Source organism: Cladophialophora bantiana (genome assembly GCF_000835475.1).
Source record: "Cladophialophora bantiana CBS 173.52 unplaced genomic scaffold supercont1.29, whole genome shotgun sequence".
Classification (NCBI taxonomy): domain Eukaryota; kingdom Fungi; phylum Ascomycota; class Eurotiomycetes; order Chaetothyriales; family Herpotrichiellaceae; genus Cladophialophora; species Cladophialophora bantiana.
The window spans coordinates 94,527-108,673 of NW_015971603.1; the positions used below are offsets into that span (position 1 = coordinate 94,527).

The window sequence follows — 14,147 nt, forward strand, 5'->3', positions numbered from 1 at the left end:
TCAGCCCTCTTTTTCTTCACTATCTTACAGACTGACTGACTCTTACGTGCAGTCCGCTATCGTCGAGCTATCTCCTTCCATGTGTGGCACGTTAATGCGTGCCCAGCCGCACTCCGCTTCCGCAGTCCACCATCACGGCACACAAGATACCATCGTCTACGCTGTCAGCGGCTATGGCTCCCTTGTATCATCTTCGGGCAAGGGAAAAGACGGTCCGTTTGGGGACGTCAGGCAAGATCTCAAGCCAGGAGATTGGGCACTGATCCCTGCATACAGGGAACATCAGGAGGTAAATGATGGAGACGAAGAGGTTGTCTGGGTCATTGTGCGGGCGCCGGGAGGAATTCCAGTCGTTGAGAACTTGAACGGGTGGGGAGAGAGCTCGAAGACGTAGCAGCTAGAGCAGATTCAAGGGGCGAGAGCATGTCTGCTGTTGCCTGAGTTCCTCTTTCGGTAACTGTTGGGATGACCGACTATTGCAACGAAGCCAAATTCGCTCAGTTTCTACAAGTTTGTGGAGCGGGGAACTGATCTCGCATCGCTGACAAACACCCATTATGGGCTTGATTTACTAGTCCATCAGATCCTGTATCCCATCAACCTCTCACATCACTTGTTGGTCCTGTCTGAATGCTCTGCATATATGTCCGAAGCCCCGACTTCTTCATGACATCTTAAACATCTCTCTTACAACCTCCTCCCGCTAAGTGATATGCAGCAGACTCGACCTCCTAGGTTCCACTGTGGGTTTCAACCGTACCCAAGATGCGGACATGCCACTGAGTCAAACAACGGTTGCTGACACACGGAATCGGTCGGGCCACCGGACCACGAATTGGGGACTGGATGGTCAGGCGCGACAGTCGACAAAGGACATGTAAAAATCAAGGGTAGAGCGGAGAGCCAACACAAGATACAAAATGGGTGTCGTGCCCAAAAGTACCCAGTTCAACAACTCGGGCATTTGATAGGGTTTCATAGTCCGAAGTAGAGGTGTTTAATTTCCAGACAACACAGATCATGTATCCGTCGTCCGATATGGTCGGACGATGTATTGATTGAAGATCAGGGGACGGAGGCTCATACCTCGTTTTCATCATGGCTTTCTAGATCTTCATCCCCATCCTCTTCATCCATGTCGTCTCCTTCATCATCGTGTTCATCCTGTTCCTCCGACTCTCCCCCTTCGCCACCTGCTACTCCATCCCAACCAGCTTCATCAACCTCCACCTCACCTTTCAGGTCCCAGCGATCACCTTTAGCGGCCTGGCTCACATATTTGACAAACCTCAGTGTGCCCTTGTCCCTGAGCACGATACTGAATTTATTCCAACTGGGAGGGTTGGTGAACAGGATTCCGTCATCTTCATCATCTGCAGATCTGTAGACTGCAGGATCATGGACTGGCTTTTTGCCGACACTTGGTAGGGATTTTGGGTTGCTCTCACTAGGCAGCACATCTTCGTCCTCATCGCCCGCCATGTAGACTTCCTCGCCGCCGAATTCGACTTCGGGGGACGTTGAGACTTGGATCATCTCCTCTGCCGTGGCCTTGCCATTCCCCTTTTCCTTATCCTCGACTCCATTGCGGAGGGACGGACTGCCGTTGGCCTGCCCGATGATGCCAGTTGCCGGTTTGCCATTTCCTTCTTCATCCATATCTCGATCGTTTTCCCATCCCTCACTTGGCGTGATTGAAATGGTGAATTCCAGTTTCGGTGTTTCGCCTTGGTAAGGGCTTGCCAGTGCGTAGTCCTTCCCTCGTCGAAATCTGCGGGCTATCGCGCTTTGGCGGATTAAGCTGTTCGTCTTCAGTCCCGTCACGAGTGCCAGCCACTTCTTGAAAGCATGAGAGTGTATCAAGTCAGCTAGGATCCGGGAGATTGGACATTTGTCACGGTGCAGGGCCTCAGCAGTCTGGAGGTAGGCATAGCGTTGTTTGTGGGGTGGACGAGCGATTTTCCAAGCAGAAGGATGGTGAGATTTCGATGCAGGCGGGACTGCATCTCCCTCTCCGGTTTCAACCGTAGAGATGTACTCCTTTAGCTCGGCTGCAAATGTTGGATTGAAAAATTCCTCGAGCTGCAGGACCGACATGTCGGCGAATGAGGATGAGAAATCTTCGATCATGTCCGGAGTCAGATAGCTCGGTGTCATATAATGAAGCAAAAACGTCAAATCTTGCTCAGTGAGTATGTTTTCTTCAGCGTCAAGATCATCGCCGGGGTCAATCTCCCTCGCGGCAGCGCGACTGTCCATGACAATCCGCGGCTCGTCGAAATGACGGAACACCAGTTGAGGCTCGTCAAATTCATTCGAGGCACTCTTAAGCTGCGCAAGACTGGATTTCTGGGCCTGTTCCTGCTCCATGCCCTGTTCAAACCCATCCTCACCCTCCTGTGGAATGTGAAACCAGCCACTAATAGCCATGCGGATTCTCTCTCCATCCACTTCCGGATTTTGGCTGTGGTAGACTTCTTCTACGTCGTGGTAGCTCTCGCCGGGCCGAACGGCGAAGAAGCTCAACTGACCAAAGGACGGTGGAATGTTCAAGCTATGTTCAGCGAGAGGGACCTTGATCTCCTCCCCCACTTTGTTCCTTTTTGTCTCAGTAGGATACAACCTCAGCCCCCCACCCCATTCGGGTTGCCAGGGATGATCAGGGTCTGTCAGATACAAAATATAGCTGACTCTCCGGCTTCCAATCACATCATCGTGGCACAACAGATAACTGCCTGCTGTGTAGACATTGACTGCCATATCAGTCTTTTTACCAGACACTTTGCCTGCCCCCGTGACGATAGACACCCATTCCCGGAATTCAGAGCTGTAAAGAGCATCTCTCAGACGAACAAGGCTGGGCAAGTGTTCAAGGGACTCAGCATCGAGCTTGGAGAGATTCGCGAGGTCGCCGGATTGGTAAATGCGATAGATGTCGGTTTCTTTCAGGGTGAAATGGATATGGGTGGTAATTTCCTGCCGAACAGAGCGGAGAAGACGCTCTTGGATCAAAGAGGGGACGACGGCGTGAGGATAAGGCTTCGACAACCGGTAAGACTTGCGGAAAGCTTCTTGGGTATCGCGTTCGAAGAGGTCTGACCGGAAGGCCGATTGAACGCTGTTATCATCGGCAGAGATAATGCGCTTTTTCAGAGGAGACTCTCCCTCTTCGAGAGCTTTACGTTTCATCTTGCGACGAGACAATGTTCGATCCACCCAACCGTGAGAGCGAAAACAGGTGTGATAAAAGTTGGTGCATCATTTGGTAGAAGCGGAAAATATCTGTGGGATACGAGTGCGGGCGGAGCATGCTCAGACCACCTCCAACTTTTTTTCCCCACAAGGTCAGACAGCTTGACAGCAAACTACTGAGTATTAAGGTATAGGGGGCAGAACGCATTAGTTGTCCAGATAATGGTTTATTAAAATGTCCCAAATTGCGTAAGGGTGAATTATACATGCCTGATTTCATGTAATAGTCCAATATTGCCGCCAATCCCAAAGTTTGTTCAGAGGGTATCTCCCGTACGGAAAATGCGCTCAAAATACTCATTACTCGTAACTCTACCAAAGGAAATGGCAGCGATAAGCTCGACATTTTGTCGTGAGTGGCCCAATAGATCATGAAAGCTGTATCCTTGAAATGCCTTCAGTGAGAGTTTAGGGAGTTCCAAATCAAGTTTATAGCGTTACCTTCCATTTCTCCTTCTCTTTACCAATCCTGCCGAAAGGCTTATGGAACTTGGCCTTTGTGTTTGCAGCATGGTTAGCGAACTTGGGACTCGATGGCGGCGGTTGATTCACGTCTTGCCATTCCCAAGGTGTCACATCGTCACTGAGGAGCATACTTGCCCTCAATCCCAGCCGATCGCGAGAGCTGTCGGGTCGCTTCTCCAGGTCTTGTTGAATCCGCGATCGGCCTGACTCCCGGTTTTGGACTGCTGGCTCTGCACTGCCATGATCTCCGATGTCGTCGGGTAACACCAGCTCTTGAGCTTCTCCCGCCAGAAAGGCGTTGTTGAATTTTGTTCCTGATTTTTTCTTCGCGACAGCCGGCGGACTCAGCACACCAGGTCCAGAGGACACCAGAGCCGCTTTCAGACTAGTAATCTCGTTTGCGCCTTGTCTCGATGGTGAAAGCGGTTCGAGGTGTGAGGTAATGGGCGGGGAGGCGTCCTGAGAAGATCCGAAGGCTGAGATAGGGTACAGCGGAGAAAGTTTGACGGCGGGCAAAGATTGGGACCGCGCAGACTCCATCCGAGTATCAATATAGCTAGACTCAATTCCGATAGCAGCGCCGGCAGGTGACTTGGAAGATTCCTCCTCTACAACCGGATGTCGATTCGTAATGAGAGACTTTGGGGTTTCATCTTCGTTGATAGTTGATTCTGCAGATTTCACGCGACTGGAAGGCAATTGGCCCGTAGCTATGGGGCTGCGTGACTCCAGTGCCACATCTTTGCAATGTGGATATTGTGATCTTGTACCAGCCGAGCTAGATCCACGACGCGGATGAGAGAGCTTTTCAGAGAGGCTTTCGGTCAGGCTAAGTGCGGAAGGTGGTGTTAGTGACGGGGAAAAAGTCGAGGCATCCGTTCTTTGCTGCGATGCCAGGTCGCCGGATGAGCAGACCGACAGGGCAAAAAAGCGCGTACGAGAGGATGCGCCCTGCGAGCCACTTGAGTTGCCATGAGGACCAAAGGAAGAGCCGGTTGTTGAACTCGAATTGCGGCTCCCCACATTCGTGCGCCGTTTATCTTTCCCATCGCCACTGCGAGCATTGGATTCTGAGAAGAAAAAGGATTGTTTCTTGGCTCGATCGTTTTCTTTTTCCTTTTCTTTCCTCTCTCTTCGCCTCGCGCTGTCTGGGATTCCGTCCCATTTTGAATTCACTTTAGGCACAAAATCCGGCATCTTCTCCAACCTCACATTAGGAACTTTGGTGGCGCTTGTTGAACCGTGCTGGGCAATCATCTGGGCGGCAACCTGATCCAAGGCAATTTGAGTTGGCTCCCGGACTTGAAACAAGCCGCCGAATATAGAGGGTTTCTTCTTTTGGGCCGCAGCGTTCGATTTGCGTTGGGTCTGGGGCGAGTTCCGGCCCGCCTTAACTGCTTGGCTTGCTAGAGATTCTTTTTGGGCAGCCTCCCGAAGCTCGCGAATAGTAAGACGCGGCTTTTCTGGTTTGGACTTCGCGTCTCGATCACCTTGCCCCGGCATTTTGTCTTTACCTTCTGGCATCACGACGTCTGGGATGGGATATCGGCTCGGACCACTCACATCGCGCGAGGGCGAAGAAACTCGGTATAGCAGCCCATTGGATCCACCTTTCCGACTCTCCGGCTCTTCTATGCCCAAGGGAGCTGTTGACATGACCACAACGATGTGGCCGGATGTTGATTGCGGAAGGGGTTGGAGGGACGACTACCCTGACATCGCGATGACCGAGGGGATGTCAAACGCGCCAACGAGCGTAGTCGTATACGACAATGCCAGTGCGGCCCGTCCGCAGACGAGGTGTGTTGAGTCGGATGCTGTTGAAGCTGTGAACTCCCAGATATGCCCCACGAGTGACCTGGTTCCGGGATGCTGGAGAGTGGGAGGGTACAAAGGAAGCAAAACGGACCGGTAGCACGCAAACTGGGGTGGAAGCAGAAGTTGGCAGGTCAAAGGAGGAAGTCGACGAAGCAAATCAAGATAATTTAATCCCAGGTGAAGGAGGTTATACGTTGCGAGGTAGGGTTCTGCGAGAAACCAAGCTAAACCTTGGACTTGGCCGTTGACTTGGAGATCATCTTGGATCGTCGATGGCAGATTGGCAAGAATTGGGAGGGGGTTTGTCAGTTGCGGATCGACCTGTCACTCTGGCATCCTCGGCGAGGAATTGAGCTGGCTCGCTGGGAAACGGCTCTGGCCGTGGGGAATGGGAATGCACATCATGGACAAATCGAGGTAGAGGCTGAGGCCAAGGCAAAGACCAGCAAGGGCATGACGCAGGGAACAAAAGAGCAGGCACGCGTTGAGTTGCAACAACGGGACGGCCGGGGACGGTGCCACTCGATTCTCAACAGGGCGGATAACACATGCGAGCAACGAGCAACGAGCAACGAGCAACGAGCAACAGAAGGGGAGAAAATGCTGGTGATGATCAGCAGGAGAACAAGCACCAAAGCATGGACCAAGCAAGAAAGCTGGATTGATTGGCTGCTGCCTCCCGCTGCAAGCGCATTTTGCCCAGATCAACCAGATGAACCCTGTCACCACCATCCCTTGTACATAATATGTGGAGTAGAGCTGGATTAGAGCTCTTGTTCGGGAGAATTTCGACGGCGTCATTGGCTGGAAACAACGTAAAAACCATCCCCGTCAACTGGAATGCCGTTTTGCAGTCAGTCCAGGCTCCCTCCCCCAGCTCGACTACCGGTGCATCGCATTGAGCGGAACGTGGACAGGTTATCGATCTATCCAGTGATTCCTTTCAGAATTGTTTCTCTGCTAGGTCACTCCGTCATTGCCCTGGTGGTTCGACTCGCCAAAGTGGCATACAGAGCTCGCCAAAGAGTGAGCGGTCTGGGGCACTATACTGGGTACGAGATAATGCCTTCGCGCACATGTGATTGGGCGTGCGCCTCAACCGATTTGACAAGGAGAGACGTGGCCCAGAGTCGGAAGGGAGAAAACCATTAGTCAACTCGGCAAGGCCCTTGTCCCGTGAACCGCGCACTGTACCACCTCAAGAGTAGCATGGTAGGTCTGGAACATGGCTCCGAAGCCACATGGGGAGGAACATATGCGCCCTGCATGTTTGGGGAGAGAATATCAAGTAGATGCACACGGCACACGCAAACAACACGAGGCAACAAAGTCTGTCGTGGGACTAGGCGACATGCACCTTGCATGAGATGGGCATTCCGCGCCATACAAGGCATTATATCGAGATGTGTTGGAAGCAAGGCAGATCCATAACACCGAGTCGTAAATCAACTCCCCAAATACAAATCACAGAATTCATTCATACGGTACGACCTTGTTCCGGATCTGAGCAGCTAAGCACAAATCCTGGTGGTGAATCCCCCGTTCTTTGTGTGATGGGCTAGGCAAAGATTGCCGAGAGCTAACCAACCAACTACTGTATTACTCCATACGAGGGACTGAGGATAGGGTACTAACTAGGTGCCCCATCTGGCATCCAGAGCCACTGGGGCCTGGAGGGCCTCAGGGGCTGGTGGCCTACTTGTACCTCGTAGTCAGCCCCAATTCATGCCAGGCGCCACTTCAAGCCAAGTCAGTTTAGCTCCAACAACAGGGAATGCCACCACCATGCTTTCGAGGTATCTCGTACTTGTATCTACGTAGGTCGGAGTGGTTACGCCCACCTTTTGCCTCAATTCTACCCACTAGCAACCGCAGGACCTGTCCGCTACCTGTTTGTCGCCGTTGTTTTCAGGTGACAACGAAGCAGATATCCTTTTCAGCTGCTGATCCAACATCCGCTCCTTTTCCCTTTCGCTTTGTCAAGAGGCCGTTGTGAGCACTTCGCCCTGCCTGCACTCCTACCTGTTCCGGCTCAGGCCACCAGCCTCAGCTGCATGTTGGCAAAAATCCCAAGGCCTGATACATCTGATAAACCTGTTCCAACCGAACCAAAAGTTCGGCAATCTTCGGTTTCTACAGAAGTCTACCTCTTCTCATGCCGCACACCTCTCCGACTTCCCTTACCCTGCATGCGCACGCCTCACGTTGACAATGACCGACCACAGCAAACAAGACGGTGCGAACAAGGGTCTCCAGCATGCCTTGTCTCTTCCCACCCCGACACGGCCTCGGACTACTGTCGAGCAAGAAACTAGCGGTAGCCCTCAACGTCCTTCGTATTCACCAGTCACCCCAACATTGTCCCATGCCAGCTTGGCCTCCAACGATGGCACAGCAGTGGACCTCCCACCCGCGCAATGGATGGATGAACCTCCGGAACCGCTTCCGGTCAGCTTGGATGACAATCCAGATGCAATGGCATTGAGAGCTACCTTGTCCATTTTACAAATTCAGCGCCAGCAGGCTCTGCGGGATATGCAAGAGTTGGGTAAGATGAAAAGGGCCGCTTTGGAAGACCCCGAACAGTTCGTCAAAGATCTTCAGGCGGGAAAGCTCAGTTGTTCGCCGTCTGGCGTAGAAGTTGATGAGCTGGAGCCTGTCCTGGCCGAAGACAAGGAAACAGATATATCCAAGTTTGGACACTTCCCAAAGGCACAGAACGTCGTGCGTACCCCACCAGTAGAGTGGACCAAATATCGCATCGTCGGCGAGCCCTTGGATCGAATTCACAAGATACAGCAAAAATATCCGGGAGCCACCGAGGAGTCGCTCGAGACTCCGGATCGCCCTCAGCCTTATACCATTGCGGCCCCATATCGTCCATTTGTGGACAAGCTTGACGAGATACGGCCTCCACCAAATCCCCGTACTTCGGAATCTTGAACATTTGCGAATTTCTGTTTGTGCCGTCAACCATGACATAGCTGGATACCGTCATCACGATCACTATCGAAAGCCTGAAGTTGGGGAAGGCGACTTGCCACTAAGCACATCTCACTTTATCCCTGCAACTTATAGGAGCCCTGAACCCCTTTCGCTCCATGCTGTTAAAGTTATCCTAGGATAGTCCCACGATATAGGATGGATTTCCATGGCCACATCCCGATTCGTTGATTCGACCCACCGCCATCGAGATTTATGCCTTCAAACATCCCCCCTTGACGGTTCAATTCTTGAGAGAGCAGCTGTCTACTAGGGCTAGGTACTTCTTATACGTCTCCTTATGCTTGGCAGTCTCCAACTTCTCTGCAGCAATGCACAAGGGGCAACGGGGCCCTTCCACCATAGCAGTTTTGTCCGCCTTGAGACCCTGTACTTTCATGGGATCTCCTCCCCACATTCCCTTGTTGTCCCGCTGGGCAGTGTCGATGAACTGGAGGCACGTGTAGCACAGGCGATATCTCGGGGACATGGCGTCACGCAGGCGGACAAGCACCTGCAGACGATGGGTTCGGAGGTACCGCTTGGGGACAGGATGGTCATAATCCTTCTTGTTTTTCTCCTCTTTCAGTTTTTCATAGGAGGCTGCTTGGGTCTTGCAGGTGAGAGCTAAAGAGGCGCGATCTGCAGTCAGAGGCAGCGCTTTGAAGATCATGGCTCGAACCTCCTGGGGAAGCTTGGTGAGATTGTGCTCTTGATTCTTGATGCCCCCAGCTTTGTAGATCTAGACAATCTTCAGTGAGTTTGCAGTGCTGACGTTGTTAACTCACAAGTGCTAACCTTTGCAGGGATAGTTGGGTCTTTGAGACGCAGACGGAGTTTTTTGAGACGATTGGCGATCTTCTTTTGTCTCCTAGCAGACTCCATTGCCTTCTTGAACTCTTTGTACTCTTTCTGAAGGGCTGTTTCCGCTTCCGCAATCCTGGCAAAAGTCAGTTGACGATGGTTGTCAGAAGACACTTTCTCCCTCACGCCACAGGTGTCGGTATGACAACCGGCATATCTTGCGGAAGCCAGAGGGGGTGAAGCTGCTTTGAGAGAGTTGAAGTCGAGTATACTCTCTGTATGGAGAGTAGTCCTGCGAAATGTCAACGATGGAATATGTGACACAGGGAGGAGGAGCTGAGAAGGAAAAGAGGTGAGCGTAAGAGGTGACACTCACGGATAATGCAGTAGCAAAAACTCGACAGCAAGACAAGAGCACATCTATCACGGTCAGTGAGGATAATGTCCAAGAACCTCAAGTCAAATAGACGGACTGTGTCTTTGTCGAACAAGGCCGACATCGGACTCAGAGGGTCAGTAATGTTAACAGAAGGTATAGGGACATTTCGATTCTCATTGCATGTGCCTCTTCCTGCTTGAATCAGGATTTCAATACATGTGAATAACACAAAGCAGACACCTGTTCCCCAAAGTCCTCACCCATATTTGATTGAGTCCGAATGTATTACCTTACGGCCTCGGAACTATTGCCTCACGGACTCAGATATATATGACCGACTACCATTCTCTACTTGCAGCCTTCCTCACAGTTCTGCGCGGTCCCGCTCTCTAATACTAGAAGGTATACAGTCTCAGAAGATCGCTAACAACTTGTTCTGAGGAGTTTGTTGAATCCTGTCATACTTATGGTGTACGTCACAGCATCCCAGTTGCTTCCTTTTCGACAAACACTTTCTTGGGATTACAAAGCATGGCATTTCGGTCAGCAAATTGACGGATGGATTCCTGAGAGCCATACTTAGCCGGGACCATGCATCTGGGCGAATCTGTGGTAGCGCTGTGGTTTTGGGGCAGCAGACAAATTCCCCTCAGCCTTACAGCAGTTCAGCCTTGCCAAGTCTCGGATCAGGGCGAGTTGGCAAGGCTGATGCCAATGATGTCAATACTCCTTCCGGCCTTTGACGATCAACTGTAATGACACAATCGGCCAAATCATAGAAAATTCACCTGTACCGTTGCCTGAGTAATGGTGAGATATCTTTTTCATCATCTTTATCTTTGTCACTCGAGCCAGATCTTGCACGTTATGCAATAAAAAACGTCTACGTCCCACCGATCCTGTCTCAATCGATCTGGTGGTTCCGTCATCGTCGATATTTGATGCCCTCTCGCCACTTCCTTTCCTAAACTCCTCTCCAGAAGCGAAGTTCGCTCCTCTACTCCAGGTCCATCTACATATTCTTTGAGATCCTCAAAATATCACGATGTCCGGCCTCGACCCACATGCGCCGTCTCAGCCAACTCAACAGACTAGCTTGAATCAAGGACAAAACCCTGCTTCAAAGACTTCTCAAGAGCAATCTGCCGCACGAGACACTTCCTCCACCCAATCCAAAGTCATTGATCACCGCTCTGTCCATGATGTTCCTTCTGAACACGGCCAAGCCGCACAACCAAGCTCTCTAGGGGCTGGCGAGCGTGGTGCCCTTACAGAGAAACAGATTCCGGAGTCCGACGTGCAGAACTATTCCAAGGGTGAAAGTGATTTAGAGAGTGAGAAGATGCGAATGCCAGGCGAAGGTGAGGTCGCGAGGGCGGTACGAACGGGCGGTGGTAGGGGTTATGGCGAGGAACAGAGCCTGACAGCCAATATGGAGAAGAAAGCGGCAGATCATGACCGGGAATTGCACAGACGGGGAGAGCGCATCGGGAAAGAGATTGAGGAAGAAGAACAGGAGGATTGGACTGAGAAGAAAGCAGATATTGCGAGTGCGTTGGGTAACGGAAGAGAGGGCCGTGACGGGGCCGGTCGGCCGGCGGTGGTTCTGGCTGCAGAGGAATAAATGAAGCGAAACGGATATTATGGCTTGGAACCATCCATGGGGAACGTGGTTGATAAACAGCAGCAACTATTGAGGCGCCTACAGGACGAAAGCAATGTACGACGGGCCCGAGACTCGCCGAGTCCCGAACATGGAATTTCCTCCTTGGCCCACCTCCATTCCTCCTTTCTCGCCACTTGTTGTGGATATCTTCCCTCATCTCCTATTAAAGAGTTCTTGGTGGATGGTTGTCTTTCTGATTTCCCTTCGATTTCAAAAATGCATCTGTGAATGACCCTATAGTCACACTCAAAGCGTTGGCGAAGGCCACAAGGGTGTGGCAGCAAACTGCGACGATACCATTATAGTACCGACAGAGAAAACCTCACTCTATGCTTGATGACCGATACTTGCGGCAGTGTGTTCCGCGGCCGACTCCTTTGTTAGTCGGATTTGGACAGTCCAATTCGGATGCTTCGTTTATTGCAGGACTCATCTGAGCACAGGCACTGGAATAAAGGGGTTCGATTCGAATCATCAGCGACTTGGCCCGAAGGAAAAGACTATGTGTTACTACACCGCCTACATCTTCTTGACTTGTGTGCATGTCGCCTTGTCCAACAGCCCTATTCTGAACCTCAAATGTCCACACCAACTATAAAAAATTACACTCCCATCCACAGAAGGAAGACAAGTCGAGAAATACAAACCCACGCGCAGCACCCAGTTTGATGCAGAGCCTACCTCATCAGCCGATCTCACAGACCCGCCTTCGTCCATACGCTGCCCTAGCAAGTTGAGGCATCCATTAGGCACTTTCAGTATGACGCGCTTTGTCTTCCAGGCCAAGATGAGCGAGATGCACGAAAGAATGCCTTTGAGACAGACATGCGCAAAGATGTTGAAAGGCGGATCCTCACCCGATCTGCAGAACGAAACGAGCGGGGGTCAGAGCTGAGAAAAAGAAGGCTATTTCGAGCTTCGACGACCTTTGCGATGATGACGATGATGGAAAGTCACTCTCCAGCTGAAATCAGATTTGAGGTGAAAGAAGCGGACGGTGCTGCTCAACCGATAAACTCAAGGCCGCCGATAGAAAAAGCAGAGTATATTCTGAAGCGCTTATTTGGGGCAGGAGATGTTGAGCGGCAATGAAGCCAAATTAAGCCGGCAGTAATTGAGCCAGAATTCCGTCCAGCAACCCAGGATGCATCCTGGCTTTATATCGCCGCTGAGATTGTCATTTGCTTCGTTGGCTGGTATGCCCGATATAGTCGGCTTTAACCCAGGTTCAGTTGAGGAGCTCGAGGGAGAGAGGGTTCGACTTCAGCCACTCTTAGATAGAGGTATGGGCGATGATTTGAGTTACCCGTTCGCGAGTGAAAGCCAAACCGCCTCAAAGAGATCGACGTGGAGGCTTCAACGACCGAGGTACCTAGGGTTAACGCTCGCGACCAACACCCAATGGATGCCTTGTGCTATCACTGGTGTTAATAGTGATCTGCGTCCGCATCCAGCTGCTACCGGAATTGTAAAGGTATCTAGGTTGTATATACATCCAAACAAATAGATGCTCTGCACTTCGTATGTCGTCTCTCAGAGCGACTCCAGACCCATAAGGCGGCGTCAGTTAACCACTGGGTGCAGCCAATTAACCGTCGGGTGGTCTTGGCCTATCTGGCCGCTTTTGGGCTGCTGAGCTTGGCGTTGGCTGAAGCTCGGACTGACCTGAAGTGAGTGTCATCCAATCTACACAATACATACAAGCTAAGCAGAAACTAACTGGATCATTGTCATTTCTCGATCCAAAAGCTCCAGGTGGTGCTCTCTTTCATTTTGTGTCCGTAAACAATCGGAAGAGTCACTTTGCAACAGGACCGGGGCGCATCTCCCTCTATATGCTCCTTCATCTCCTTCACTCGAATAATCCCACCGCACCTTGAAACTCTCGGAGTAACCTCGATATAACGCCCGCTATGCCTACACCCGAATCGGAGTCGTTTCTGCGCCAGAAACCCAAAGTGCCGCCAACATTCGAGGGCGTGGATTTCCAAGACAATGAAGCCGTCGCCGATGCAAGAGATGCGATTGTTCGAGAACAGTGGGTTCAGAGAATGATGAGGAGGTTGGTGGGAGAGGAAATGGGTATGTTTTGGCCCTCTTTTCCATACTATCGCTTGGAGGGGCTCAGATAGGGAGGTGGGCACGGATTGTGCCTGTCCGGTGCTGATGGTGCCGTGGAATCTCCTCGAACGAGGGACATGAACATGCGGGAAATATTCCAGTGCTCAGCATGGTCTTGGTAACCTCTTCTAATACTATACCTTCATAGGCAAGTGCTACGCGCGCGAAGGAGTCAACCATCTTGAGAAATGTGGAAAATACAGAGGTAAAACTATTCCCCCCTAGCTGCTGCTAATTGGATTCCTCCCTGATACCTCGAGGGTTGTTACATCGCATCTAACTGTCCCCGAACTTCAAATTCAAAGACCGCTACCTCCAGCTCCTCAAATCCACTCGCGAAGCCGGTTTCCGCGGGCAGCAACAGAATTACATCCCCGGTGTGGACGGTCCCGCAGGCGGTCCAGAGATTCATACAAACTACCCGAGTGCGCAAGAGGCGAAGGGGTCCAGAGGATCAGATCTCAGACCGGGCAACACGACGGGAAAGGGTGGCAATACACTGTACTAGAGTGAAACGAAGAGTGGGCACGCGTTGGAGGAGAGAAGACAGCTGTAGAGCATCTCACAAACAATTTCTTGCCATGGGAGGAAATATGTACATACAACATGGCGTGATCTGTTGGTGGCAGGCAAGTTCTTTCGATAATAAGAGGATTGAGA

The 14,147-nt window shown here is 51.4% G+C and overlaps 7 protein-coding genes across 7 annotated transcripts; 4 read left to right on the forward strand and 3 right to left on the reverse strand.

Moving 5' to 3' along the window:
- Window positions 1-79: 79 nt before the first annotated feature.
- Window positions 80-394, forward strand: Z519_12403 (uncharacterized protein; the record flags this gene model as incomplete). The annotated part of the gene is made up of 1 exon (XM_016770109.1): window positions 80-394. The coding sequence occupies one exon, from the start codon at window positions 80-82 to the stop codon at window positions 392-394; it is 315 nt and encodes a 104-aa protein (XP_016613607.1).
- A 686-nt stretch (window positions 395-1,080) lies between these two features.
- Window positions 1,081-3,189, reverse strand: Z519_12404 (uncharacterized protein; the record flags this gene model as incomplete). The annotated part of the gene is made up of 1 exon (XM_016770110.1): window positions 1,081-3,189. One exon carries the CDS (start codon window positions 3,187-3,189, stop codon window positions 1,081-1,083), a length of 2,109 nt encoding a protein of 702 aa, XP_016613608.1.
- Window positions 3,190-3,681: 492 nt separating this feature from the next.
- Window positions 3,682-5,373, reverse strand: Z519_12405 (uncharacterized protein; the record flags this gene model as incomplete). The annotated part of the gene is made up of 1 exon (XM_016770111.1): window positions 3,682-5,373. The coding sequence occupies one exon, from the start codon at window positions 5,371-5,373 to the stop codon at window positions 3,682-3,684; it is 1,692 nt and encodes a 563-aa protein (XP_016613609.1).
- Window positions 5,374-7,746: 2,373 nt separating this feature from the next.
- Window positions 7,747-8,478, forward strand: Z519_12406 (uncharacterized protein; the record flags this gene model as incomplete). The annotated part of the gene is made up of 1 exon (XM_016770112.1): window positions 7,747-8,478. The coding sequence occupies one exon, from the start codon at window positions 7,747-7,749 to the stop codon at window positions 8,476-8,478; it is 732 nt and encodes a 243-aa protein (XP_016613610.1).
- A 283-nt stretch (window positions 8,479-8,761) lies between these two features.
- On the reverse strand, window positions 8,762-9,536 carry Z519_12407 (uncharacterized protein; the record flags this gene model as incomplete). Its single annotated transcript, XM_016770113.1, has 3 exons — window positions 8,762-9,259; window positions 9,316-9,457; window positions 9,508-9,536. The coding sequence occupies 3 exons, from the start codon at window positions 9,534-9,536 to the stop codon at window positions 8,762-8,764; spliced, it is 669 nt and encodes a 222-aa protein (XP_016613611.1).
- Window positions 9,537-10,745: 1,209 nt separating this feature from the next.
- Z519_12408 (uncharacterized protein) lies at window positions 10,746-11,324 on the forward strand (the record flags this gene model as incomplete). Its single annotated transcript, XM_016770114.1, has 1 exon — window positions 10,746-11,324. One exon carries the CDS (start codon window positions 10,746-10,748, stop codon window positions 11,322-11,324), a length of 579 nt encoding a protein of 192 aa, XP_016613612.1.
- A 1,955-nt stretch (window positions 11,325-13,279) lies between these two features.
- On the forward strand, window positions 13,280-13,995 carry Z519_12409 (uncharacterized protein; the record flags this gene model as incomplete). Its single annotated transcript, XM_016770115.1, has 3 exons — window positions 13,280-13,448; window positions 13,636-13,692; window positions 13,793-13,995. 3 exons carry the CDS (start codon window positions 13,280-13,282, stop codon window positions 13,993-13,995), a joined length of 429 nt encoding a protein of 142 aa, XP_016613613.1.
- Window positions 13,996-14,147: the final 152 nt, after the last annotated feature.